The following is a 24,755-nucleotide window of genomic DNA, read 5'->3' as shown; positions in this document are numbered from 1 at the left end:
TGTTCGTTGAGTGGTTTATATACCCGATATTATACGGGCCAGGGTTTGCCTCGACAATATGCGAGGGGTCATGCTGCTGCTCAGAAGTCAGCCCATGAAGATTATGAGGCCGTCCGCAAAGCTCCTTCCGCGGCCGATTCAGATGCCCTCGGCACGAAGTACCGGAAACCATGGACGACGACGTGGTATCAAGATTCAAGATACACCGTGGATTGTAGATACTACACAATACAATCTAAAGCTACCGCAACGCGTACACACAAGATATCAAACGAAAGCAGGGGACAAGACAGCGAGAGGGACAGTGGATACCAGAGCACAAGACCAAGACCAACCCCGCGGGCACGATACGCGACACACCGTGCGGAGACGGCATCTACACCTTGTAGATCATCCCGTCGTTGTAGTAAAGCTCTTCCCTGGAGCTCATGACCTCGCACGCAGCGGCCGCCTCTGGAGTGCCAAACGGCGCCGCGCCCGGCGGGAGGCCCTCGTTGATCAGCGGGAGGATGATGTTCAGGTATATCGAGTCGGTGTCGACGTGTGATGTCGACATAAGGTGCGCCAGCCTCTGCCTGAACAACTTCAACCTGCAGTACGGGGAAAAAATGTCTCAGCTCTGCGTTCATAAGAAACAAGGCCAGCCCCAAGCGGCACTCACCTCTCGGGTGTCACAGCACCAGCCTGGCCACCGGCCTCGCCCTCGCCATCGCCCATCTCCACGTCGCCGTCGTGGTCCGGCTGTGGCTGAGGCGATGGTGAAGGCTTCTTCGCAGGGGCAGGCGACTTGCCCTTGGGCATCGGCATCCGCTCCGGTGCCTCCTCCTCTTCGTCGGTGCTCTCTTCGCCGTCCTCGTCGTCATCCTCTTCCTCGTCCGAGCCGACATCGCGAATACCGCCGTTGTTCAGCTTGCGCTTCTTGTGGCGCTTGCGCCGGAGCACCTCCTTAAAGAGCGCGAAGCGCAGGATGGACTCCGCCACCACCGCATCCACCTTCTGGACCTTGTTTGAGAGCCGTGCCTTCGCATGGGCAGTCGCAAGACGGATGAGCGTCTCGAGCGTACGCGCCGTGAGCGGGGAGGTCTGCCAAACAGCCGCACGGGTAAGCTCTCTCGTCCTCGCTTGCGAAGAAGCATTACAACAAAACAGTGCTCACCCGCTTCTTCCGCGCTTCGAGGTCCTCGTTTCGAAGCTCCGCGTACACGGTGACGATGTGGTCCGCAGCCTCTTGGAGGAGCACGGGTGCAGGCTTGCTCTTGGCATATTGAATGTACTTCTTCACGAACGCAATACTGAGAACCTCCGGGTTCTTGTTTTTCTTGCTCCGGGTGCGCGAGAGCTGAGTAGTGGTGAGGCCGACGTGCAGAAGCGGGTCGAACTTCTCGAACGGACTCGGCTCGCTCTCCTCAGCGTCTTCTCCGGCGACGTTGGGACCGTCGATCGACAGCTGCTGTGAGAGACTGTCGACGATCGGCGTGCCCTCCTCGACCCCGGGAGGCAGGTATCGGTGCATACGCAGGACGTGGTCCGCGATGGCTCGGTCGCGGGTCTCATCAACGTCATCCGTGACGACGAAGAGAAGGTCAAAACGGGACAGAAGCGAGTCGGGCAACGCAATGTTCTTGTGCGGATCCTTGTGTATGTCGTACTGGGGTAGCACCACCGCTCGCGGTCAGCTAGGTTTCCACGTCCCCCATGCACAAGCGGAAGTAAGCTTACCTGGCCGTATATGGGATTCGCCGCGGCCACGACGCTGCAGCGGGCGTTGAGGGTAGTGTGAATGCCCGCTTTGGCGATGGTGACGGTCTGCTGCTCCATGACTTCGTGTATCGCAACTCGATCGATATCAGACATCTTGTCGAACTCGTCAATGCAGACGACGCCCCGATCGGCGAGAACCATCGCTCCCGCTTCGAGCCTTCGTTCCCCGGTATCCTTGTCGGTCGTCACCGCGGCAGTGAGACCGACGCCGGAGCTCCCACGACCGGTCGTAGCAATGGCGAGCGGCGCCGTCCCGAGCACGAAGCGGAGCATCTGTGATTTTGCAGTGGACGGGTCTCCAACCATGAGGATGTTGATGTCGCCGCGGATGTGCGTTCCATTCGGGAGGTTTTTCTCGGCGCCCCCGAGTAGCAGGAGAAGGATTGCCTCCTTGATCCTCTCGTGACCGTAAATTGACGGCGCAAGCGACTGCGAGAGGAGAGTGAAGACGTGGGGGCGCTTGGCGATGTTGTTGATTTGACGGATGTCATAGTCTGAGAGGACGGTCTGCGCGATACCGCCTCCGATCTTGGAGGAGAGCAGGTTGATGTTGTTGGCGAGGATAAGCGACCTGGGGGTGAACTCGTGAGTACGAAAGGAACGGACGCGATGAGGATCGGGAAAGAAGCAGCGGACACGAGAGAAGCGGTCCAAAGCTTACTGGGCACGTCAGTTCCTTCCAGGCAGTGAGAACCAGCATGAATATATCAGGGTAGCTCGGCGGGCAGCGAGAGAGCATGGCAGTGGCATTGTAGGGAACGGCGAGAACTGCCCAGCTTGCCCGGTTGCATTCACGGAAACACCATGCACCGTCCCACATCTTCCCCGCACACCTAGCTGACGGAAGCGCATGCTAGAACTTTTTCACAGCATGACCCGCACGACCACCTTCTGCGGTCAGCTCGGGCGACAAGAAGCCAAACGGCGACGAGAGCTCCGTGTATGACAGTAGAACAAATGATGTCAAGACTCACTTGAATGTACCATTCGCGCCGCCACCAACGCTGCGATACACGCCGACCAACTGAATCCGGTCCCCGGGCTTACACTTGTCCACCAAATCGCCATCGAGAATTACGTCCGTTGCGCGAGGAAGCTGTCCGGCAGGGGCGCGCTCCGGCATTTCTTGGATACTGATTCTCTGGTGGTCGCGGAACTCGGAGTGGCCGTACTCCATCTCGAGCGGGTGGCCCTCATCGTCCTTCTGCGGCGTGACCGACGATGTCGGAGGGAGATTAGACGTGCTGGTCGTGGCGTCGCGGTACTCGCGCGCGTGGAACATGCCTGTGTCCGGGCAGAAGTGTACCGATTTGAGCATCTTCGGACGCACGAGCGAGCAACGTGTCACGATTCCCTCCAGCGAAATCATCTTGCCCAGCTGCGCCGCGCGTAGGTGACGGGGGCTGACATGATGGTCTCCGAACGACCCGCTGAAGCCGACGCGATAGGTCTTGCCCTTCACCTCGTGTTTGAGGGGATCGTGCAGTCGCTCAACAACTTTGACAAGCGCGTCTTCCAATGCAGGGAGGTAGTCAACAGGTTGTTTAAGCAGGCCGTCGGCAAAATCGCGCTTGTAGTCGCGCAAGTCGTCGATGTTAATGATGAGGCGACGCTCATCCTTGTTGAGCATGGTCTTGATGTCCTCTCCATAGCTGAAGGCGGGTGTACTCGCGTCAAGGAATTCCTCAAAGACATGGGACCGATCTTGCATCAAGTCATCCTGGGTGATGGGGTCGTCGAGGAGCGACATGGTGGTCGTCGTGGATGGAGGAAGAGGAGTGTCGCGTCGCGTTCGACGGCCACGCGCCATTAACGCGTCTCGCCACGAAAAAGCCGGCCCTGAACCAAGCACGTGAGCACGGAGCAACGCGCCACAGGCGCCTAGCCGCGTCTCCACTTTGCTTCCGCTCCGTCGTATGCAGCTCCGACATCAGTCCGAAACCCCTCGAGAGAATCCGACTGAACAATCGTTTAATTGGCAGGAAAGTGCGTATTTCACCTAGGGTGTGTTTTGCCGGTAGCGCATGGAGTACACGTATAGTACAAACGTAGATTAATCGGCCAGAATAAGTGAAGCAACAACGAGCGGACGCGACACGGGGAAGCAACCAACCGTCCGCAGGGACATGAACTACACAACCAAGGACAGCAATCGAGAGAGTTCCAATGGCAGAACTGTGGAACACGGTGGGTTGAAATTTGGCTCCATGTATTTGAAATGGTCGTTGCAACTCACCGAACAAGACGCACGGCGACATGACAGAGTCGCTATGCCATATGCAAGAAGTGCCAGAGGGGGCAAGCCGTTCATTCACAGCCGTTCTTGCCGTTGGGGCAACTGCGGGCCTGTGCGTCGTATTGTGAGCAACGACGACACAGGAAGTGGACGAGAGAGACGTACCTCTTCCGGTTCCCGCTTGTATCCACTGCAGCTGTTCGAGCCATTCGGACATGAACGCTTCCAGGAAGCGTACTGGCCTCCACCACCAGGGGGTGCACGAGCGACCTAAGAGAAGACGCGGAATGAAGAGGGATGCGCAGGACAGGGCATCGCAAAACATACGAGTTCGTTAGGGTCCACCTGGGGTTACAGTCAGCATACTGCGGAGCGGGCGGCAAGGGGAATCAACTCACGGGAGCAGCAGACGCGAGGGCTGCGAGGACGGCGAGGGGGAGGAGGGTGAGGAAGAAACGCATAGCTGGTGTCGGGAGGGAGGGCTGTAGTGTAGTGTCGGTCGGGGGATGGTGAAGATAGGCTGGCGGAAGGGGGCACATTTATGACAACTGCGTTTGGCAGGGGCGGGGAGCACGTGGAGGGAGGAAATACGATCAGTGGATTGTCACCTCATCAAGATTGCAACCGCATGCGCAGGCTTGTGCCAGGCACATATTGCGGTCCGGCCACCACGGGCGCTCGTCTCTCAGACCGGCCTGACCCTGCGTTCCTCTCCCTCGGCTCGCCGCTCCCTTCTCTCGGGTCCATCCGTTTCGCCGCGCTCTCCTCTTCTTCTCAGCCCAACTACTCACAAAATAAAATACTTGTCGGACTTGCGCGCATTCTCCAGCGACGCGACGGTGCTGTCACTCCCGGGCGCGGCGTAACGGCATATCAGGCGCGGGTGCCCGGATGCTCCTCCAATCCGAGCGGAGGGAACTTTATCTCGCCGGCTGAAATTGTGCTAGCCCGCTTGTCCGATGATGGGTCCTGTTTCCGCGGGAGGTTCAGGGCGCTAAATCAATGTTGCAGCCGCCAGGGCCACCGACGACCGTTCGCTGCTGCGACCGCAAGTGCATGCGCAGCGGCGCTGTGCTCCGGACGATCTGTCTCAACTCTCCGTCATCGCATACACGTCTTGTCGACCACAAAGAAGCTTGGTTGTCACCTCGTCTCTGCACCCGTCGCACTTCCCCGATCTCATCCCCGCGTTTTCCTCTGTTCTCCGTCACGGGTTCTTGTGCTATTGCCGTGGCTGCCCACCGTGCGGTGACGCTATTCCTGGACGATCACCCGCTGCCCCGACGGCATATGCATGCTGCTGCGCAAGCAAGAATGGCTCTGAGCAAGTTCTGCTGGCACGTCCGCGATGCACCGGCGCGCCATCTCGTCATCCGCCCAACCCCGCAAGACTTTGTTTGTCTCAACATATACCCACGCTCGAGCCTCCGAGTCCGACTTTCTCGCGCCCCCACCTGCGACGATGACCCGCATTCTGTCAAACAACCTCACGCATCCCGGTCAGACGGAGCTCTCTGCAAAGACGCGTAAAATCTCTCTGTTCCAAGCGACGTCGATGATATTCGCGACGCCTGAATACCTGACAGCCCAAAGGGGCTCGTTTCAAGGCACATCTCACTGATAATGCCGCCACGGACTTGCCGACCTTGGCCGACCTGACTTGCTCGTGGATCCTGACCTATCACCCTCCTCGGTGCTTCCTCCAATCAAATGCGACTCCTCGACAAGCTGCTCAGTGGCGCACGCCGCAGAGACGATCTCCGGCTGCGCTATCAGTCAGCGGAAGGAGCGAATAGTCCCCCCCAGATCTGTGGACGCGTGTATACGCCCGTGCACTGTGCAGCGCGAACGGAGACGAACAACATCCGTACGGTAACACACGTATGCCCCCATCCTTCCTGTACGTTTAACATCTGAATGCATGCTTGCAATATGTCTGCACGATACATTGCTGGTCTGCCGCTCGGATAATTTGCCTCTGCCCGGCTGCCCAGGGGGTCCGGCGGCCTCATGGCGGATCCAAGTCCTTGCATACCTCGAAGCGTACATCCAGGTCCCAAAAATATTAATGTCCAGCGGAGCCGGCGACCCGCTTTGCTCGCTCGCATCCCCCGAGCCCGCGCGCCGGGAGCGTGATGCTGCCATGCATGCATTCCGCACTCCCTTCCGTCAGACAACCCAGACACGTCCCCCAATTCACGGCGATTCGCCCGGGCGCCCAGAAAGCGGGATCCAGATACCGCCCCCAGCAGATCCGTCCGCGACTCGACCGTCCCTGGGCTTGAGACCTGAGTCGGAGGCATGCGCACTCAATTTACTTTGCGACTAGGCACCGCAACGCGTAGCAGCTCGCCAGAATATTCCTGCATATCATTGTCCAGTGCTTACGACACAGGTTTTGATTCCGCCACACTAGAACGCGGCAGGGCACGCAGCCCGACCCGTCCGAGGAACGCGACCGCGTTCCTCGAAGCTTCCGCCCTGCCGGGTAGGCCCGTTGCAGCAGCCAGTCATTCTTGTCGGCCTGGGCACCTGGGCGGCTGGGCCTGCCAGGTGGCCGCGGCAGGGGAGGGCGGAGTTAGCTGCCTGAACAGGTGGTGCCGTCGCCAGGCCCCACCGTCGCATTGGACCTGGCAGGCAATGCTTCCGGAAGCAGAAGATCTGCTCGACGTCATACGCACGCATCGTCCAATTGCAATACAATACCGCATTCGTGCAGACAACACGGGGCGCACACGCTCAGCTGGCATGAGTTGACGCGATATTGTCTGTTATCTTGCGGGCCTCTTCGCCAATGGTCCGGGCGTGGACCGCACAGAACTTCCGGCGCCCTGGACCAGGCTGCTCATCTGACACTAGCCGTTCTGATCCGCAGGCAGCCTGGGACGACCAGCGGCGCTCTAGCACCCGCCACCCGTACGTACCGTTGTCTTCAAAAAACACTTGCGGCGCGACAGCCTCATCCGCCCTGACGCAATGTGCCCGATATTCGGCTTTTGATCTGCCGAAGACGCTCTGCGTGGCCAGCTGCAGAAGGTTTCAGAAGGGATCATGGTCAAGTCGCTACGGCGCGCCACAAGCCTGGTGTCCAACCCAGTCGATCAGAGATGTCGACGATATGGAGCCCGAGGACAGGGCAGACTAAGGGCTATCGAGAAGCCGATCAGTTTCGAGATCGCTGGGACAGCTTGTCTGAAGGCGGAAGGCGGCGAGGCATGTGCACTCATCCTGCGGAGAAATTGAGAGACTTCTGCCTCCTGACGAGCTCATCAGGTACGTACCCCGCACTTCCTGCTCGCACGTGTGTCTGCGCCTTCCTTCGCGTACCGCTCGGCTTCCCAAGGAAATGACGATTTATGGCGCGCCCAAGAAGCTATGCGTATGATGTCCGCTCCAAGCGCGATAAGAGTCGCATTGTCGTGCGTCGTGCTAGATAGCCGGCAGAGCCAGACAGAATGAAACTTCGGGCAACGAGGTGCAGAGGAATACTGTACACATCTACAGGCGCGTCAATAGTGTACACGCAATAGCGTCCATCAATCCTGCAATCGTCAAACGAACGAGGCATCAGTCTTCCTGCGACACGGCAAATTTACGGTGAATGACGTACCCAGAGCTTGATCAACCCATCCCACGATCCCGTCACCACCTTCGACTACAAACGCGCAAAGTAGCATGTCAGCAGGCGTCCGGAGATATCTGACGCGGGGTGAGTTAAGACATACCGTTTCGTGCGGCAGCCACTCATGGGCAATAACGACTTTTGAGTGCGCCCGGAGGCGAGACTTGATTCGCCCGGTCTTCCACTCCCAGAACACGACGTTCCCTTCGCCATCTCCGCTGCTGATCCACTTGCCATCGGGCGAGAACCCTACCTGACAAGCGTATCCCGCGACGGAGTGCCCGGCGAAGCGCTTGTTCCGGGCTTGACGGAAATTGTCCGTGCTGTAGACCAAGATCTGATTATCCAGGCTCTGCGCGGCGAAGTACTTCTCTAGCCACATCACTGATCGTCAGAGACCTGTCCAAAGTCAATGACTGCAAGTCAAACTTACTGCTGGGATGCAGTGTGACAGCTGGCATCGAGTGCATGTGAGGCTCTGCTATATACTTGATGACCACCGGGATGTCGAAGTCCCATGCGCGGATGGTCTTGTCGTCTGATGTCGTGACGAACCGCCTGTTGTCATCGACGAAGGTGATGGTGTTCACAGGGCCCAGATGCTGGTCGTACTCTTGCGTGATTTCTCCCGAGTTTATATCGTACTAATGCACAGTCAGCTAACCGTTCCAAAACTGGAACGCAAAACTCACCTGGATGATCTTCTTGTCGGACATACCCGCAAGGAAGATGTGCTGTTTATCCTCATCGGGATGGAAACGCACAACGTACGGGATTTTACCGTTGCTAAATCGCTTCACGCACTGCCCTGTCTCGGTGTCCCAGAGTTTCATCTGACGGTCATACCCACAGGACAAGAACCGGCGACCATCGTTGGAGAATGTGACATCCTTCACGGCCTTCATATGGCCATGGAAGGTCCGCAAGCAGTTGCCGTGGGTATAGATATCCCATAACTGCACCGATTGAGCATGAACTCCGGGTAATTATCGTAGGAGCGGACGCACCTTGATTTTTGTGTCCATCGACCCGCTCAGAAGCAGATGACCGGTATTGGGGAACAGACGGAGGACCGAGACACCCTGCGTGTGTCCGGTCCAGGTGTGGATACACACCTTCGGAATGAAGCATTCCTGCGACCCTGGCTCTTGCTGCAGTTGCGGAGCTTCTGACACCGGTGGATACATGTACGTCCGCCCCTGGTAGTCGTACATCGACTTGCCATGGAACACGGAGGACTCGAGTCCGGGGGCGCCACGTTTCGGTTTCGCCTTCTTCGGTTGAACGGCTTCCTCTGGCTCTTCTTCTGACTCCTCTTCATCCTCCTCACCCTCCGGCACCATATTCTCCGGTCTGTCCGTGTCCCATGACGCCCAAGGACCCTCGTACGCACCGTCGCCATCCACGACCTCCAGATCTCCCTTCGGTTTCCGCTTCCGCTTCAGCTCGTTCTTTTTTGCCTTTGGAGCCTTGAGCATCCCAATCGTAGCGAAGCCGTTCTCTGCCGCCTTTTCCATGGATCCGATGACGGCCGGGGCATTGGGATCGACTGAGGGGTTGGCCGAGTAGCCCAGGATTGCGTGAGTGAGGTGTTGTTGCCGGAAAGCATGCTCCGACATAGCCTGCTCCTCCACATGCCCCGCCAGCGCGTTCTGGTTGAGGAACCTGTTGCGGTCGCCAAATGGATTCTCCGGCCCTTGCACTGGCAACGTCATGTCCTGGTACGGTATATTGACGTTCATCTGCGTGTCTGTTGGACGTGTAACAAGTGCGGTTTGGTGTAGTGGATCCTGCATTCACATATGTCAGTTGAGTGCCTCACGAAACAAGGTACGCGCGGCACATACCTCCGCAAGCACATCGGGCGCGGATGTTGGCACAAGAGACGTGGAGGGCTCGTCCACGCGTGGTTTCTTTGCCACAGGTATAGAGGTGAGGCCGAAAGCATCGTTTGTGGGCGAGTGAGGACCGCTGTCCTCATCGGAGGAGTAGCCTTGAACCAGAGACATGATCGCACGAGGAGAGCAAGAACGCGTTACGTAACCGAGAACAAACACGAATGAGCACCCATGGGCGCTTCTACCCCAGAATGTCCTTTCCGAATACTTTCTACTCGCTGAACTCTGTACTCAACCACTGCTCTCTGCGGCTTTGCCTGCTTTTCGACCCCTTGCGGAGGAGTAGATGAGCGAGAGAGGCATAGGAAAACCATGGACGACGCAAGAAGATAACCTCCTCATCCAGGCGGTGGCCATACATGGGGAGAACGATAATTGGAAGGCGGTCGCAGCCTTGGTCCCCGGAAGGACTAACAAGGCTTGCAGGAAGGTAAAGTTACGACAGAGTCGTGGACGTTGTGTGGTGTCTCATGGATCGTTGCATAGCGCTGGCTACACTCCTTGTCCCCGAATGTTAAGAAAACAGCCTGGACTCCCGAAGAGGACCAACTTTTGATCTCTCTATACGCGACGCATGGCACGAAATGGTCTGTGATTGCTCGCCACATCCCAGGCAGGACAGATGACGCGTGCTCCAAGCGCTATCGAGAAGCGTTGGACCCGTCCCTCAAGCGCGACGACTGGACTTACGACGAAGACGTGAAACTCCTGGAGGTGTATGCCCGGCTCGGGGGAAAGTGGGGTCTCATTGGGCAAGAGCTCAACAGGAGCGGGCTTGGCTGCCGTAACAGGTATAGACGTATGCCGATATAATGCATGAAATGCTGAATTGTTATGCAGATGGCGGATGCTCGAGCGGAAACGAGCCGCGCTCTCGCGCGACGCCACATCGAGGGGAGAGGGTCCAACTTCCGCGCCAGAACCCCAGGCTCCAGGCACATCGAACTCACAGTGGACCCCCACACATGTGCAGGATCCGCAATTCTGGGATGGTCGAAGTCCCCAGTATGTCACGCCGTCTGTGCTCTATCAGGGGTCACCCCTTCACTCGCAGGAGTCGCACGTTACAACATACTCTCCGGAGCAGATCTTGTCAGGTGTCCATCTGAGCGGTTCCTTGTCTAGCCAGCGCGACGCAACACCTTTCCAGTACGCGACTTCGTCCCTCAGCGCAGCGCTATCCCACCCAGGTTCTGTCGCTCAATCACCAGAACCTCATGGCTACTACCATTCGGCGGCACTTTCTCCTAGACATGCTTCTTCTGGGTTATCAGAAGCGAATGTTCCAGCACCGACTGCTCAATCGGGGACGTATGGCTCGCACGAGTACGAGTTCATGCCCATCGAAGATCATCACAGCAGCACAACTCCGGAGTCATCACACCATGATAGTGGCCATGTCTCTCACAGCGCCCCGGCAAATGCGTACACAGGGCCATTGGACATTGGGATTCCACCGCTCCCCATACCCGATACACCTGCTTCACCTTCACTGCACGGGTCGCCATCTCCGCCCGGCAGTCCTGCAGTCTCTGCAGGCAATCAAATAGGCGACCCTGCCGTGTCCAGGGCTCTCGCCGACGCTCCTCCTCGGAGATCCTACTATCGCACTGCAGAGGAAAAAGCGGCCAGTCAGCCTCCACCACGGAAGTCCATCCAGCGCCCTGCACGTCTATCTTCCAATCTCCCAGCTACCTCAGAGTGAGCTGTTCAGCTATACTTTTGGGTACAGATGACTTATCCTTCTGTCTGTGCTCCACCCCGTGACCGTACCCCTCAGTGCGAATGTTTTGGCATATGCATGTGGTCACGCCGACTGCTGGCCGGCTGGTGCCTCGAGCAGCAAGAACGCTTTTCTGACGTCGAAGGAGCTGTCAGACCATAGCAGATTCATCCACGGAGGCTATCTCGGCGGAAGCAAACCCTTCAGATGCGGCCTGACAGGCTGTGAGAAGAGCTGGAAGGTACGTACACCCCTGCTGTGCCGTGTGCCGCGCTGCTGTGCGCTAGCCACAAGAATGCTCTACGGGCGTCGTTCTGACATGCGATACTCATGTCATGCTACTGTCACGTAGAGCCTGAACGGTCTCCAGTACCACCTACAAATGTACGTCAAGCGTCCCCTGACCTACCCGGTCCCACGCCGCCTACAGACGTACTCATGCGCTCTCACCGGTGAATTACCCTATCGGTGTTACAGATCCAGATACCACTTTCAGCAGGCTCTAGCGGCGCGGGGCGGCGATCCAGATGTAGGCGGTACCGATGCACCTAACACCCTCACATCTGAAATCCCGCGGAGTGATGGCGAGCAGTCGATGAACCTGCACCAGGACGACCTGCCACGATCGACTGCAGAAGCAGAGGCGGAGGCGCAGACCCGCGCAATCACAGCAATGCTAGGAACGTCAACAGCGCCAGCGCCGACCCGCAAAGACGCCGCAGAGAACACTCCCCCGGAGAAGTCGAAGCGCAAGCTGCATTCATGCACTCGCCCTGGATGCACCAAAGCGTACAAGCAGCTGAGCGGGCTGCGATATCACCTCACTCATGTGCGTTCTCTTCTACATCATCCGTGTACGTTTTATCTCCCTGACGTACTCATGCCATCCTCATGTCCAGGGCCATGTGGACGAGCTCCCGCTCCAGCTGGACGTCGTTCCGCCGACGCTCGCCCGGATCGTCGCGGAGAAGGCCGCTGGTTCTGGTTCTGATTCTGCGCCGCGGCCCTAGGCCGCCTGTGTCTCTGTCACATTGCCAACTTACGGTCGCAGTCGAGTACGTTCTCGAGACTCCTGGTTCCCTGCGCGACTGCCCCTCTAGCGGCGCCGTTTGGGATACACTCGATGCTTATGACATTGACATGACCGCAGTAGTTTCTGCTGGATGATTTGCCTCCTGGCAGCCAGACATCATGCATTCGGTGGCGCTCCGACAGTTATGACACGGCAATTTTTCTGCGCTCGCTGATTGCGTGGACGGACCTCAGCGTTGCAGGGCTGCAAGCCTGCAGTCACAAGTCTCGCAGTCCCAGACATCACCCATCAGAACGTGCACGAAATCGCAACGTACTATCTGCGACAAATTCCGGGCTGTTTGAACGATGACAGTGGCGTTTCAAGGTGGCGCTGGAGGTTACCGACACCGCTGTATCCCGGCAGGCCTTTCACATCATGACTTAGTCGTATTGAATGTATATGCTCGGCCACGCTCTCCGGACGAACCTACGTGCCGCCCAAGCAGGAACAGTGGAGGCTAGTCGTAGAAGACTGGCATGATGATGCAACTGGCGTAAGGACCGTGTGGTCAGTATCCGTCTATCGTGGGTGCAGCCCATCTCGCATCGCCCACTCGAACGGTGACGTCCGCATAACCTGGGAAAGAAGAGGGCGAAGGCCCAATATACGGAGTTGAGTGTCATTAACAAAGTGGCTGAGATACATCATGAAGGCGTCAGCGTGCTGTCCGCGCCCAGTACCTACTCGAGCTGGTGTATAACCGCGGCGGTTGGTCTGAACACGAGCGCATGAGCGAACGAACCTAGACAGACACTCTCGCCGCTCGTTTCTCACAGCTCGGCCCATCCCGCATCCGCCTCGTCTGACCCGCTCATGAGCGACAGCACAAACACGACCAGCCCTGCGCCCACGCGCATGCCCAAACCACGGTAAAGCTGACCAATCCCGCTGTGCCTCAACCAGCTCTCGCTCTCCTCGACGACAGCCACGGGCTCGTCCTCATGCGCGCGCTCCTTGCCCTTGACCGAGCTCCGCCGCCGCTTGCGCTTGCTCTGCGGCTTCAGCGGGAGGTCGGACCGCTCCTCGGTGAGGATGTGCCAGAACGCATCGACCATACCGTTGTATGGCGCAGGTCGCAGCTCGACGCACGACTTTAGCGGGCGGGCGGTGCCCCGGGTCTGCACCTGTAGCCGGCGTCGGACGGTCTCGAAGGGGATGAAGACGAGCGCTCCCGCGATGGTACCGAGGAGCTCGGCCACTTGCCACTGGATGGGTGTCGTCTCAGGGGAGAGATTCGACCCGAGCCCAATGTAGGTCGCGACGAGGCCGGGGAGGGTGAGTGGGACGAGTGCGCGAAGTGTGCAGTCAAATAGGGTCGGGATGAGGAGGTGCGGATGAAGGTACACGCCACGCAGGCCGCCTTCTTGCGCGAGGATTTGACGGAAAGCGTCAATGGGGCCAGAATATGTGCGGTGTCTTGAGACAGAGGACTGTACCATCAACCGCGTGCGGACAAGGTCGAGGGGCGAGAGGAGGAAGCCCGTGAGCACTTGAGAAGCGACAGGGAGAAGGACGGATGTCGTGCCAAATGGCGCAAAGTAGGCGGCGGGACTCAACGGAGAGAAGACGGATTGGAGCAGGGAATAGATGGCAGGTTGTAGAGCTCCAGAGAGGGCATTCGTCACCGCAGAAGTCAAGAGACCTGGGGAAGAGAGACATGCTCGCACTCGCGCACTGACACGAGAGCCGAAGGACACAACTCACCTTTCCACAGCGCAAGCCAGCCTTCCGATCTGAAGCGTCCCACACGTTTGATCATGCCCCATGTACCGTCCGCGCTGCCCACCGGAATCACATATTCCGGCTGCGTGCCTTCCTCCAGCACAGAATGTCGGATGATGTAACCTTCCTCGTCGGCTTGACGGGGCGGTCGTGGGGGCTTCTCGGCAGTAGGATCCGCGAAGTACGAGTCGTTCTCGTTCGATGAAGAGTCGCTGAGCTGTATGGACGCGACAGACGTTGTCTACATGAAGCCAATGCAACAATGGATGATAGTGTGAATGACGTACCTCGCCCTCATCCTCCGGGACCTCGACTCCCGCCTCATGTGCGATGTCTTTCGGATCCCGTGGAACCCACTGCACCTGCAGTAACGTCTTGCCAACCTCCCATGGTTGCGCAATCGCCGAAGTGGCATACTGCAGCAGAGCAGCGGCGAGAAGTTCCTTCGCTAATGATGTAATATCCAGTCCGGAGTCATCGTCCGTCAGCGACGAGGACAGGTCGAAGAGGGGCTTCGGAGCGGTGCGGGTAGACCATGGGTTGGATGTCGAAGGACCGGGTGCGGGGACATTGATGTTGGAGTGATTGGAGTGGTCTTGAGAGAGGGAGGGCGGCACGAAAGACCAGGCGTTGGAGGGAGTGGTGTACAAGTCGCGGAGAGATGCCGGGGCTGGAACAGCCATCCTGCAGTGTTCACCTAGTCTTTGCCGTGCACAAGGATAAGTTTAGAGGGAGACAGGATGTCGCGACATGCCAGGCGGCGGGAGCAAAGGCGCGGTGCGCGCGGCGTCACGGCTGCTCTCGGCCAGGGCGCTGTTTACCCCTGTTTGCACTTGTACCATGACGATCTCCCGCTGCCACCGTATGTCGAACAGTAACGACAACCATATGTTCCAGAATGGGTACACGAGAGAAGGCATGGAGTAGATCAAATACAGTAGCAGCCAGATCAACATCTCAGCGCTCGCAATCCTCCCGCCTCCGCAAGATTCCTTGCACCTCCTCCCTCGGGAACTCACACAATCCAACCGTATCGAGCATAACCTCCTCCCACTCGCCGTCACTCGCCATCCCAAACGTCGTGTTCACAACCTTCACCCATGTATCGCCTTCGGCCGCCAGCAACCTCGCAGCTTGTAGGAACGGTCGCCATGGTGCCTCGACGCGCCCACGCTCCTCCTTGAGTGCGACTCGGCACGTTTCCACCCACAGCTCGGCCTCGGCGAGCACGGTCTTCGATTCTTGCAGCGTGGCGCGTGCACGGCCACGATAGAGCACTTGCCGTTGGAGGAGGTGCGTCGACAGTCGGGCTGCGATCCGCCTGTAGAGGGACGTGACTGTCCCTCGAGGCAGTGTGCCGCGGAGGAACGCAATGTGCGAAGAGAGAAGCGCAAGCGGGCCAAGCAACGATTGGGCCAGAGCAATATCATCAGAGGCTTCAGAGCCGACTGCAGGCGTGATCTGCCTGTTTGCATGTCAGCAGTGTGTAGTGAGGGGTAGACAGACCGGGAGACACATACGAGGGGCTGCCCTGAAGATGGGGCTTAAGACCACTCTCGACCTCCCCGGACACACAAGTGACGATCATCTCTTCGGCTCGATCAACTAGGTCGTGGTAATGCCGAACGAGCTCTTCAAAGATCGTGCCCTCGAGCGGCTCATCTTCCGTTCCATTCGGTTTGGGTAGTGACGGGATGGACTCCGCCTTGGTACGGAGGTTGGCCCTGCGGTTGATCTCGGCCCATAACTCGAGGAAGAACTAACAGACGGGGCAGCGAATGTCAGTAGTCCTTCCAATGGGTATGTGCGGGATATGCATACCAAATTCTCTCCCCACATCTCCATCGCGCCGGCTAAGTATTTGGCGCTAACCAGAGCCTTGCACAACCGTTGGACACCTTCGACGCCTGCAGTCAGCTTCCGCCCGTCCCCTCGTCCGTCTCCAGTACCAAGCGCGCCTGGTACTGCGCGCATGAACGTCGACGAGAGCGTCTCAAAGGCGTCCAATGACGAAGCGATCCGGGCATGGTAAGACTCGAGCAGGGGCAGCTGCACGACGATGAGGAAACGTGTGCGATGTGAGTACTCTGGAAGTGGCGAGTAGCGGTCTGCAAATACTGGATTTGACAATGGTCTCCGGGAGAAGTCACTATTCACGCACCAGTGACTTGCTCGACCAACGCCTTGACCCGGCGGGCAGAGTTGGTCGGCCGGAGCTCGCGGTCTGCAGGCCGTGTATCGCCCTCATCCTCCCCGTCGTCGTCTGCAATGAGCCACGCATCCGGAGCGCTTATGATCTCGAAGTACTGGTCCATCGCGACTATATATGCAAATTCGTTGAGCGAGAGTCGCAATCGTAAGTGACTCGATAGTGGTACTCACACTTGCGTTCACCTTCGACCCACGCCTCGAACCATTCCTTCTTGCCGAGGATGACCTCACTTATTCCTTCCCAGTGGCGGGTCTCCTCGCCATTAGCAGGCGCGGCAGTCGTTCCTGGCAAATCGAAGCCTTCGTCTTTCAGTGCAGTGTCGAAAGCAAGAGCCTGATATATCGTATGCGCGAGGATCGATGGGTGAGAGAGCAGAGCGGGGATCGTCCGTCGGATTTTCCGTTCTATAATCGGAAGTAGCAAGAGCGTGAATTCGCGCTACAATAAAGCGTTTAGCAAGCTATCGAGATCTAGCAAGTACGTGGCATCACTTACCCAAGCGTTCACTGTCCGATATTCCGTGGAGGAAAGAAGAGCCTGTACAACCGACTCCATGAATGGGCGGTGCTCATGCGATTCGTTCACAATATGCGTGAAGTACCATTCGGGCTACGAGAACGTTATTACTCAGTTCAGCAAGAACCTCCCGAACAATGCTAGGATGCCAACCTTGTCAAGCCGGTTCGTCGGTCGCGTTCCCTCAAAGTGGAACTTGAATCGCAACGCAACCGCCTGAACGAGTGTCTGTATAGGGTACAGGCCTTCCTTGGACTTCATCTTCGACGTGTCCCGGATCTTCTCGCCTATGGTCTGAAGCTTGAGGAGATTGTAGAATGCGTCCTCGAACGCCTTCCGGTCTTCTGGCGCCACGGAGGCGTACTCCACTTTTGTTGGCCACTTGAGCTTCTCCGCTGCCTCGAGGAGGGTTCTGAAGGGTCCGGATTGAGGATGGCATGAACGCCATATAGTACCAGAGACTCACGTTGAGAGCGTGCCCTTGATATCTCTCCATGTCCGCTCCACGACCCTCTCAAGAAATGCGAGAATATGCAGGTCAGGCTGACTTGCTACGCTCTCCACCTTGCCACATGCCGCCGCAACGGAAGCAACGAATGCTTGCAGGTTCTCGTACTCTGTCACGCTCACGGTGCTAGAGCTGCGCACTTGCTGGACGGCAGCCTCACTACACATGGGGCTCAATTCGCGCCATCGGATAGAACACCAGGGCGTGACACACCTTAGCCTCAGCGCATGTTCAATAATCTGCACGTATCCCTTCACGCTCTCCAGCTCTTTCAGACTCCGGTGCAGTGCCTCCAAATCCTCCAACAACGTGGGTCCCTCCTCCGGTCCTGACAGAGACGAGACGAGCTCCCCGGAGAGGTAGGACAACTCATCCGCAAGCGAATGTCGTAGTAACGAGAGCTCCTGTGCCGTATGTAGTTGCTCTGTGGCTTTATCGCGCGTCTGGGCTATGACGGCGTCCACGTTGGACTGGGAGTGCGCGAGCTGAGCTGCGACAGGCGCATATGAGACTTCGTTCGCCTTGCAATGGCTGGAGTGCGTACCTTCCCATCCAACTCTTCCATCTTCTGCCGTGCCTGTTCGACCAAATCATCCAAGTCCGCTTCTCCGTCGAGGTCATCAAGAGACTTGTACGTCTCGTTCAGGTATGCGAGTGCGCGCGCGTTCGACTCGTTCACGTTTGGAGGTTGTCGTAGAGTGCGTATCTGAACAGACGTCATGTTGGATGTGCAAGTGGTACAGTGAGAACAAGCTGGAACTTGAGGCCGACGGTATCTGGTGGGGAAACAGTCTATAGAGCGCTACTAGGACAGCTAATAGTTGCTTTAGCGCGCGGATGCCCTCACGGTCCTTTCTTCTGCTACTTACGGTTATCTATGCGTTGAACAACCTTCCCCCCCCGCAACCAAGAATACCTTTCGGTGGAACATCGAATGGTCTGCTCTCACAGGAGTGCGAGGTCGATTATGGATATATTTGATTGGAAAGCGAGATGGAAGCGCAGGTATGCAAAACACGGTCGACTGTAAAATGTACATAGAGAAGATGCGAGGAGACTAGTGCTAGTAGAAAGGGAGTGTCATTGTAAGAACCGTCCGTGGCCGTGACCGGGCCATCCGAGTATCGTATACGGTCGTTATCACACATGAAGAGTCCATACCATAGTCTCTAGTCGTCCTTGTCCGCTCCGCGTCTCCGGCTCAGCGAGAACCGCGAGGGCGAGATCGGGGGAGGCTTCTCTCCGGATAGCGAGTGGAGGGACGCACGAGAGTTCTTGGTGGAGAGCGGAGTATCTGGGTCGTACTCAAGTCGTAGGTGCAGGAGACCCTGGCCTTCACGTAGTTCAATGGTGAGGTCCCTCGCAGGAACGGCCTCGCCTGGCGTCAGTTGCTGCCAAATCTGCATCGAATGTTAGAGGGCAGCCATCGAGTATCGCACAGAAGATGCTTACCTCAACCTCAGCGGACCCCAGCAACTTGTCCTTGCCCAGTGTTTTGTGGTCGTACACCCATGCCCAGAGTTTCGGCTGCGTAGCAGGGGCAGCAGAGAACGCGAACGACTCGTTCCTGCAACAACGTCAACATCCACATCATAACTCATCTCAATGAACGGTACGTACCACTCAGGCGTAGCCGTCTTGTGAGCGTGCCTCGTCTTCTGCTCCTTGTCACCGACACGGACCACGACGTAAGGCTTGATGTCCGCTGTAGACAAATCCTTCGCATCCTTCACGACGACCCGAAGAGTGCCCGGCTCTGCATTGTTGCCATTGGACGCGGACGCGGACGCAGGGAACGCAGCGGCTCCACCCTCAGCTGCATAGTCGATAGGCTTCGCAACGACACCTGCAGGAAGTTCGCGCCGATCATCTGATGATGACTCCGAGCCGCTGCTGTTGCGACGCTTGAAGACACCAGTGACGCCGTGGATGACACCCTTGCCAGCGCCAACGGGGAGGTGGCCGAACTGTGTCATGGCGCGTCCAGCAGTACTGAATGTGGACGTGTTCTTGCGCGACTTCACGATGATCTCTGGAGTGAAGAGGAGGCGGAGGCGGATTTCGCCCTTGTCGCCGTGCTTAGCTGAAGAGAGCGGGAGGCTTCGCTCCACAGCCGTGAAAGGCTCGATGTTCTCCAAGTCGACTTTACATGCGCCCAAGCTCTTGGCTTGTTCGATCTGATTCCAGTCGAAAACTTCGAGTGTGAAGTCGGATGCAGCGCGCGAGGGCTAACAAGGTGGTCAAAATCGAGACATACGTTTTACGAAGGGTGAGAACTTACTACTTGAACGACGAACTCCTCGTTCCACTCCGGGGTAAGCGTCTTCTTCTTAGTCTGCGACTTGTATACCCGTTGACCGTTGAGATTGAATACGACAAACGGATCAGATTTGCCTTGAAGTGTCTGTTAGTATCACAGTGATGTTTGGAGGCTGCTTTCATACCTCCTCTGTCGATGCCGTGGATGTTGCGGCCATCAAGAAGGTCAACGCGCAAGAGACCCTGGTCTGGAATGAAAGGGGTCAGCAATGGAGCTACACAGGCACCCCATATTGACGTACTATTGACACTTTCCCTCGCCTCAAGCTTGATAGGGACGGGCAAGTACCGAGCCTCGATCTTCACAGTAGACTTCTTGTCCTCGTCATCTGGGTCCACGAGTGTGAACTCTTGAGGACCGTCCTGAAGCCCAAATTCAGCTCCAGGCAGGGGAAATTGGTAAGGTACCGCTCACGAGAGTTTTCTCGAGGAATGCCTTCGCATCGCCCTTCCACTCAGCGACGATATCGTCCTTGTCGCCCTCGTCCGCCTCGTTGAGACGCAGCCACACCCGGCTGAAGTCGAGCTCCTTGACGACGCCCTCGCCAATGTACTCCCAGTTTGCGTTCGTGCTGCGCGCGCGGACAGTGCTGAACGCAGGCCAGTAAGCATCATCCAGGAGGACTTCGAGGCGCGCCTTCTTGTGGAGTTGTCCGGAGATCACATTGAAGATGATGATACCGGCCTCTGTAAGTAACGACGATCATTGTCAGTCACTATCGCTATTGATATATGGAGACACGTACGGTGCTTAAGCAGTTCCTCCTTGCTCATCTCGATGCCTTGCTCCTCCGGGCGCTTCTCCTCTGCCGTCGCCGTCGTGCCTGTTGTACCCGTGGTCCCTGTGGTCCGCGCCGACGCAGTGGTATCCGTGGACTTTGTCTTTCTGTGGGCAAGCTGACCATTCGCGCCATCGTTCTCACCGACAGGGGAAGCAACAGTGAGGCCGTCCGGCACAGCGCCCTCGTCCTCCGAGTCGGTGTCGCCGTGGACCGTGCCGCCCTCCTCGCTGTCCGGGGATACGGCTCCAGTACGTTCCGCTGCCTGCTCGAGCTCGGTCGGGGCGGAGTCGAAACCAATGCCGCGCACGGCGTAGGCAGGCACGAACTCGGCCACGTAGTGCAACTTGCCCTTGAACGTGCCGTGTCCGAGCTTGAGCGGTTCTTGGGCCTCACGCTTGCCGGTGGACACATACAGGAACTCGCTGCTCTCGGCTTGGTTCGGGGCGGCCAAGTCTGCAACCTTGAGCTCTGTGTACCCGAGAGAGCGGTCCTATGGATTGCACCCGATGAACATTCTGTTGATTAACGCATCAGGCGTGGTGGCTCACCTTTGTCAGGTGCTGGTAATCCATGCACTCGAGCAGCATCGTCTGGGAAGCATGTCAGTTTTAGAAGCGCTCGTGATCATTCATACGCCAGAAATCGTACTTCTTTCAGGGAATGCACTACAGAAGGAAGGGAAGTTGGCCCCCGATGAGCTCAAGGTTTCATTACAGGGCGTGGAGCACATACCGGGAATGTAGATGATCTGGTCCCACTCGGGGTTCAAGTCTGCGCAGCATGCAATGAGTTACACCAGAAGGTGGACCAAAGCCACACTCACTGTTGTTGACAACCTCCGTGCGTCCCTCAGTAACGTTGTTGATCTGCACGCGAACATATGGGTCACTCTATAAGAGATGAAGTCAGTACACGGCAACTCTTCGCTCTCCCACCCCCGGGCTCCTACCTTGCCACCAAGCGTTGCCTCGACATTCCTAGGAAACCAGGTCAGTTACATTTCACGTTGTGACCAGTAAGTTCCTACATACTTGACATCGGTAGCGCGCTGGATCCAGAGACGTACGACACCAATCGGCGGCACGTACTGGTCTGCACCATGCAGACTGCCCGCCATGTTGAGCGGCTTCCAGTCGGCAGTGATCCTGATCTTGCCGCTGCGCGCGCCGCTGAGCGGCCACCAGTCCTTGCCAGTAGACTTCGCCTTGAGAAGGTCAGTGAGACGGATGCTCATGTAGCCGACGACGGGGTCCTTGAGGAAGTCACGGTCGTCGATGACTTTGGCGATGATAACACTGGACGCCTTGTCTGTGCAGAGGAACTCGGTGCTGTCCTCCCAGACGGGATTGTTCGTGTGCTTGACCTTCCGCGTGACGTGCATGGGATGTTTCGCCGAGCTCGTGAATAGTTTGACGAAGGGGTTGAGGTCACCGGCCATAGACTTCGACGAGTCGAGGTCCTTGGCCTGGTGCACAGTGAGACGAACGATGCCAACCTCTAAGCAAGGTCGCCAGATCAGCCCGGAGTCATCAAAGCCAAGAGGTGCGCCTTACTTGTGTCGGGGATAACCTCTACGCCACTAACATCGAGCTCTGGCTTGAGAACGGGGTAGAAGTTGACGTCGAAGCGAATGGTACCACGCTCCTTGCCATCTTTCAATATCGGCGCCTCGATATTTTCCTGCGTAGCGTCCGCCTCCAGCACGCTGAGGTCGAAATTAGCGAAGCCAAGCTCGGTATTCGCACGGTGATCGTTGTAGTCCCAAACTTTGAACAGCAGGTTCTCCGTAAGTGAGTTGATCAGGATAAACTTGGTCTCCATCCATGTCGGGTTGGAACTGCAGACGCTCGCACATCAGTATCAAATCACATACGTCATGAACTACATAGGAGGTGATGACGTACGTGTTGTGCTTCCACTTCGTCCTTGCAAGTTCCTGGCGTTCGTTGATGCTGAGAGAGACGAAGGGGTCGGGACGGCCACCGCCAAGCTTGGAACCCTTGAGGTCGCGCGCACCCTGGACGGTCACTTGCAGAACACCAATCGCAGTGTCGATGGGCTCGCCCGACAACATCTGCTCAAGGTTGAGAGTGAATACGTTTGGCTCGTACATCATAGGGCTAAGGACGCTGTGGACCGTATCACGGATGAACGCGGAGAGACCGGGGATCTGGATTGAAAGAGGCATTAAGCACCATCACGGAGTAAGGGGAGGCCACTCACGTTGCCAATATCAAATCCAAAGGTCTCACCACCGATTGGCTTCAGAACATAGTCGAAAACTGGCTTCTCCATGAACGACAAGTCAACAAGTTGCACGTGCGGAAAGTTGGTCATCAACTTCATGCGGATCTTCATGTGTCCGGAGAACATCATGTCCTCGAGCAGAATGGGCATCGCTGCACTCGCCAGACCCTTGCCAACACGCACGTTGAGGATGATCTTCGGGTTGACTTTGTTGAGCTTCTGCTTTTCCGTCAACTCGGAAACGTCGTTGGGCGTGAACGAGAACCACCACTCCATGAGAACAACGTCGTCTTCCGTGCGCGGGAATGTCTTGACCTTGTCGACTCGAGGAGCCTTCGTACCGAGAGTGAACGTGCTGAGCCTGAGTGAGTCGAGGAATGGTGGGCAGCTCTGGGAAAGGACTTGTTCGACCGAGGCGACAATTGTGCGGGAGAGTACGGGTTCGTAGATGAGCCAGAACCGGTCAAGGAAGTTGTTGAGCCAATCTGCGGACTCGATCTCATGCTCGGCATCAAGACGGGTCTTCACAAGCTCGCGCTGAATGTCGTCCCGAGCACGCCGCCGTGTGCGAACCATGGAGGTGGAATAGTAGGTGTTGCAGAAGGCAAGGATGATGAAGATCCATCCGAAACCGAAATGGAAGCGTGTAAGGAAGTGAGTGATTAGAACAGCCTAGGGATGCACATGTCGTGAGTCGTTGTCGTGAGTCGTTATCGTCCACGGTAACGGTGTGGTACTAGTACTCACCACCACAACTAGGGCAGCATTATGATACCACTCTCCATAGAATTGCTCGCTCAAGAAGAGGCCCAAGAGTTCCTTGTCCTTCTCCTCTCCCTCCGCTACTTTCTGGCGGTCAATGCCGGAGACGTCACGCCATCCAACCTTGTACCAGACGGGTATCTCGGGTGCTGGTACGGAAGGCATCGCGCCTGGGGGTTCCGGGCCGTCCGGTAACGTCGGCGAAGTGGGTGACGCTGGCCAAGTCGGGGAGGTAGGTGTCTCTGGAGGTTGTTGATGTGCCTGGCCGTTCGTGCGGCCACCAGCCTTGTCGACGTCTTCGATGGTGATAGTGGGGAGGATGCTGGGCTTGGTCTTTCCGGTGTCAATGGCCATCTCTGCTATAATAATGCAGTCAGCGTCCGGTCTGATTGCGCCGCTGGACATCCCGGGCTGCGCATTAGAAGAATACAGTGACTCGTAGATGACATGCTGTCACTACGGTACCCGAAGGCCATACACACGGCGGAGGTGGATGTACCAAAGAGCAAAGCAGTCGAGGTGCAAATGGCCTCAAGACCCGGACCTGTCACGGACCTAGGAGTGATAGGGAATGCATGTACTCGCCTTTCGCACCGGTCTTGACATCATCCCGCTCGATACCAAGGTTCTGTTTCTGTTTACCGGCATCGGCGGCCTTGGACTCGGGGCTCGCGTCGGGGTCGAAGGTGTGCACAGGCACGCGACCCTTGGCTGCGTCTTGCTCGACAATGCCGTTGACCTTGGCTTGGACGTTTGGGGGGACGGATGCCCCGTCGACGGAGGCCATGAGGGGCGGGCTCGAGGTTGAAGGAGGGCGGGCGGGGTGAGGCGACTAGGTCGTGGTAAGATAGAAAGAAGGAGCGTGGAGGGACCGAGGGTATTGGGCGAGACCGCAGATGAATGAACGCTGCCCGTTCGTTCCTCGATGACGTTCCGCCACACGCGCCCCGCGTCCCCGGTCACCGGTCACTCCGTGCAGTGCTGCCGCGCTGCGGCTGCGTCCTGACTTGTAGTACGTGTCCGACGGCTCCCACTGCCGTCGTCGCTGTTCAACGAGTGTCTGGTGTCGAGAAGAGGTGTATGTGCTGTCGCTCAGCGTGCCTCAGGGTTGTTTTATCACTCCAACTGCGTTGTGATCGCTTGTGCACGGCTGGGAAGTGTGCACGACCTGCTTTCGGGGTCCAGGGGCGCGCGACGCGACAGCCACGTGAGGGCGTGCCAGAGCGCGCCACCTCTCTGCCGCCACTTACCTTGATGCACCACCCACTGTCGACAATCTCTGGCATGGCGTATACGCACGGACACTGGGGCAGCTAACCACTCTTGCCCTCTTCACCAAGTATCAACCGGTCGGGACTCGGGACAATAACAT

At 57.4% G+C, this 24,755-nt stretch overlaps 7 protein-coding genes across 7 annotated transcripts; 1 reads left to right on the top strand and 6 right to left on the bottom strand.

The window, feature by feature from the left end:
- Positions 1-202: 202 nt before the first annotated feature.
- Positions 203-3,532, bottom strand: L226DRAFT_474934 (ATP dependent DNA helicase). The gene is made up of 5 exons (XM_067676642.1): positions 2,736-3,532; positions 1,720-2,332; positions 1,157-1,648; positions 662-1,083; positions 203-590 (listed from the first exon to the last, which is right to left on the bottom strand). Exons 1-5 carry the CDS (start codon positions 3,509-3,511, stop codon positions 377-379), a joined length of 2,517 nt encoding a protein of 838 aa, XP_067542242.1. The 5' UTR covers positions 3,512-3,532; the 3' UTR covers positions 203-376.
- Positions 3,533-3,593: 61 nt separating this feature from the next.
- On the bottom strand, positions 3,594-4,548 carry L226DRAFT_527937 (uncharacterized protein). Its single transcript, XM_067679220.1, has 5 exons — positions 4,396-4,548; positions 4,325-4,342; positions 4,163-4,267; positions 3,998-4,107; positions 3,594-3,936 (listed from the first exon to the last, which is right to left on the bottom strand). The coding sequence occupies exons 1-4, from the start codon at positions 4,456-4,458 to the stop codon at positions 4,069-4,071; spliced, it is 225 nt and encodes a 74-aa protein (XP_067542241.1). The 5' UTR covers positions 4,459-4,548; the 3' UTR covers positions 3,594-3,936; positions 3,998-4,068.
- A 2,780-nt stretch (positions 4,549-7,328) lies between these two features.
- L226DRAFT_474932 (pre-mRNA splicing factor) lies at positions 7,329-9,640 on the bottom strand. Its single transcript, XM_067676641.1, has 7 exons — positions 9,467-9,640; positions 8,627-9,409; positions 8,312-8,575; positions 8,053-8,263; positions 7,723-7,991; positions 7,608-7,652; positions 7,329-7,539 (listed from the first exon to the last, which is right to left on the bottom strand). The coding sequence occupies exons 1-7, from the start codon at positions 9,626-9,628 to the stop codon at positions 7,534-7,536; spliced, it is 1,740 nt and encodes a 579-aa protein (XP_067542240.1). The 5' UTR covers positions 9,629-9,640; the 3' UTR covers positions 7,329-7,533.
- A 163-nt stretch (positions 9,641-9,803) lies between these two features.
- Positions 9,804-12,250, top strand: L226DRAFT_496659 (uncharacterized protein; the record flags this gene model as incomplete). Its single annotated transcript, XM_067677573.1, has 7 exons — positions 9,804-9,947; positions 10,004-10,308; positions 10,358-11,218; positions 11,298-11,481; positions 11,593-11,624; positions 11,718-12,069; positions 12,140-12,250. The coding sequence occupies 7 exons, from the start codon at positions 9,804-9,806 to the stop codon at positions 12,248-12,250; spliced, it is 1,989 nt and encodes a 662-aa protein (XP_067542239.1).
- A 473-nt stretch (positions 12,251-12,723) lies between these two features.
- On the bottom strand, positions 12,724-14,805 carry L226DRAFT_527934 (mitochondrial carrier). Its single transcript, XM_067679219.1, has 3 exons — positions 14,325-14,805; positions 14,020-14,254; positions 12,724-13,957 (listed from the first exon to the last, which is right to left on the bottom strand). The coding sequence occupies exons 1-3, from the start codon at positions 14,718-14,720 to the stop codon at positions 13,086-13,088; spliced, it is 1,503 nt and encodes a 500-aa protein (XP_067542238.1). The 5' UTR covers positions 14,721-14,805; the 3' UTR covers positions 12,724-13,085.
- A 60-nt stretch (positions 14,806-14,865) lies between these two features.
- Positions 14,866-18,051, bottom strand: L226DRAFT_527933 (uncharacterized protein). Its single transcript, XM_067679218.1, has 10 exons — positions 17,818-18,051; positions 17,487-17,758; positions 17,232-17,432; positions 16,919-17,177; positions 16,745-16,858; positions 16,420-16,687; positions 16,199-16,357; positions 15,859-16,145; positions 15,558-15,796; positions 14,866-15,502 (listed from the first exon to the last, which is right to left on the bottom strand). The coding sequence occupies exons 1-10, from the start codon at positions 17,992-17,994 to the stop codon at positions 14,995-14,997; spliced, it is 2,484 nt and encodes an 827-aa protein (XP_067542237.1). The 5' UTR covers positions 17,995-18,051; the 3' UTR covers positions 14,866-14,994.
- A 159-nt stretch (positions 18,052-18,210) lies between these two features.
- L226DRAFT_527932 (tricalbin) lies at positions 18,211-24,475 on the bottom strand. The gene is made up of 19 exons (XM_067679217.1): positions 23,969-24,475; positions 23,369-23,742; positions 22,598-23,293; positions 22,279-22,544; positions 21,928-22,211; positions 21,406-21,871; positions 21,324-21,351; positions 21,198-21,264; positions 21,107-21,145; positions 21,023-21,039; positions 20,923-20,964; positions 20,339-20,864; positions 20,008-20,279; positions 19,835-19,955; positions 19,718-19,780; positions 19,555-19,667; positions 18,894-19,501; positions 18,726-18,840; positions 18,211-18,673 (listed from the first exon to the last, which is right to left on the bottom strand). Exons 1-19 carry the CDS (start codon positions 24,168-24,170, stop codon positions 18,443-18,445), a joined length of 4,530 nt encoding a protein of 1,509 aa, XP_067542236.1. The 5' UTR covers positions 24,171-24,475; the 3' UTR covers positions 18,211-18,442.
- Between the last annotated feature and the right edge of the window lie 280 nt (positions 24,476-24,755).

This window comes from Lentinus tigrinus (genome assembly GCF_003813185.1).
Source record: "Lentinus tigrinus ALCF2SS1-7 unplaced genomic scaffold L226scaffold_1, whole genome shotgun sequence".
Taxonomy (NCBI): Eukaryota; Fungi; Basidiomycota; class Agaricomycetes; order Polyporales; family Polyporaceae; genus Lentinus; species Lentinus tigrinus.
Note: the sequence above shows the minus strand (reverse complement) of the source record. Positions and strands in the feature narration are given on the sequence as shown.

Bases quoted from the DNA above. Each gene is read 5' to 3' on its own strand.
- L226DRAFT_474934 (XM_067676642.1), bottom strand. From the start codon at position 3,511: ATGTCGCTCCTCGACGACCCCATCACCCAGGATGACTTGATGCAAGAT. The intron at 2,333-2,735 runs GTGAGTCTTGAC...GTTCACCCCCAG, and splicing joins GGCGCGAATGGTACATTCAA to GTCGCTTATCCTCGCCAACA. The intron at 591-661 runs GTGAGTGCCGCT...CCCGTACTGCAG, and splicing joins GGTGCTGTGACACCCGAGAG to GTTGAAGTTGTTCAGGCAGA.
- L226DRAFT_527937 (XM_067679220.1), bottom strand. From the start codon at position 4,458: ATGCGTTTCTTCCTCACCCTCCTCCCCCTCGCCGTCCTCGCAGCCCTC. The intron at 4,108-4,162 runs GTACGTCTCTCT...TACGACGCACAG, and splicing joins ACAAGCGGGAACCGGAAGAG to GCCCGCAGTTGCCCCAACGG.
- L226DRAFT_474932 (XM_067676641.1), bottom strand. From the start codon at position 9,628: ATGTCTCTGGTTCAAGGCTACTCCTCCGATGAGGACAGCGGTCCTCAC. The intron at 8,264-8,311 runs GTGAGTTTTGCG...ACTGTGCATTAG, and splicing joins CCGACAAGAAGATCATCCAG to TACGATATAAACTCGGGAGA. The intron at 7,653-7,722 runs GTATGTCTTAAC...GCGCGTTTGTAG, and splicing joins AGTGGCTGCCGCACGAAACG to TCGAAGGTGGTGACGGGATC.
- L226DRAFT_527934 (XM_067679219.1), bottom strand. From the start codon at position 14,720: ATGGCTGTTCCAGCCCCGGCATCTCTCCGCGACTTGTACACCACTCCC. The intron at 14,255-14,324 runs GTACGTCATTCA...GCGTCCATACAG, and splicing joins TCCCGGAGGATGAGGGCGAG to CTCAGCGACTCTTCATCGAA. The intron at 13,958-14,019 runs GTGAGTTGTGTC...TCTCTTCCCCAG, and splicing joins CTGGCTTGCGCTGTGGAAAG to GTCTCTTGACTTCTGCGGTG.
- L226DRAFT_527933 (XM_067679218.1), bottom strand. From the start codon at position 17,994: ATGACGTCTGTTCAGATACGCACTCTACGACAACCTCCAAACGTGAAC. The intron at 16,859-16,918 runs GTTGGCATCCTA...ACGTTCTCGTAG, and splicing joins CGACGAACCGGCTTGACAAG to CCCGAATGGTACTTCACGCA. The intron at 16,146-16,198 runs GTGCGTGAATAG...CAGTATTTGCAG, and splicing joins GTTGGTCGAGCAAGTCACTG to ACCGCTACTCGCCACTTCCA.
- L226DRAFT_527932 (XM_067679217.1), bottom strand. From the start codon at position 24,170: ATGGCCTCCGTCGACGGGGCATCCGTCCCCCCAAACGTCCAAGCCAAG. The intron at 22,545-22,597 runs GTGAGTGGCCTC...CTTTCAATCCAG, and splicing joins TTGGATTTGATATTGGCAAC to ATCCCCGGTCTCTCCGCGTT. The intron at 19,668-19,717 runs GTATGAAAGCAG...AGACACTTCAAG, and splicing joins CCACGGCATCGACAGAGGAG to GCAAATCTGATCCGTTTGTC.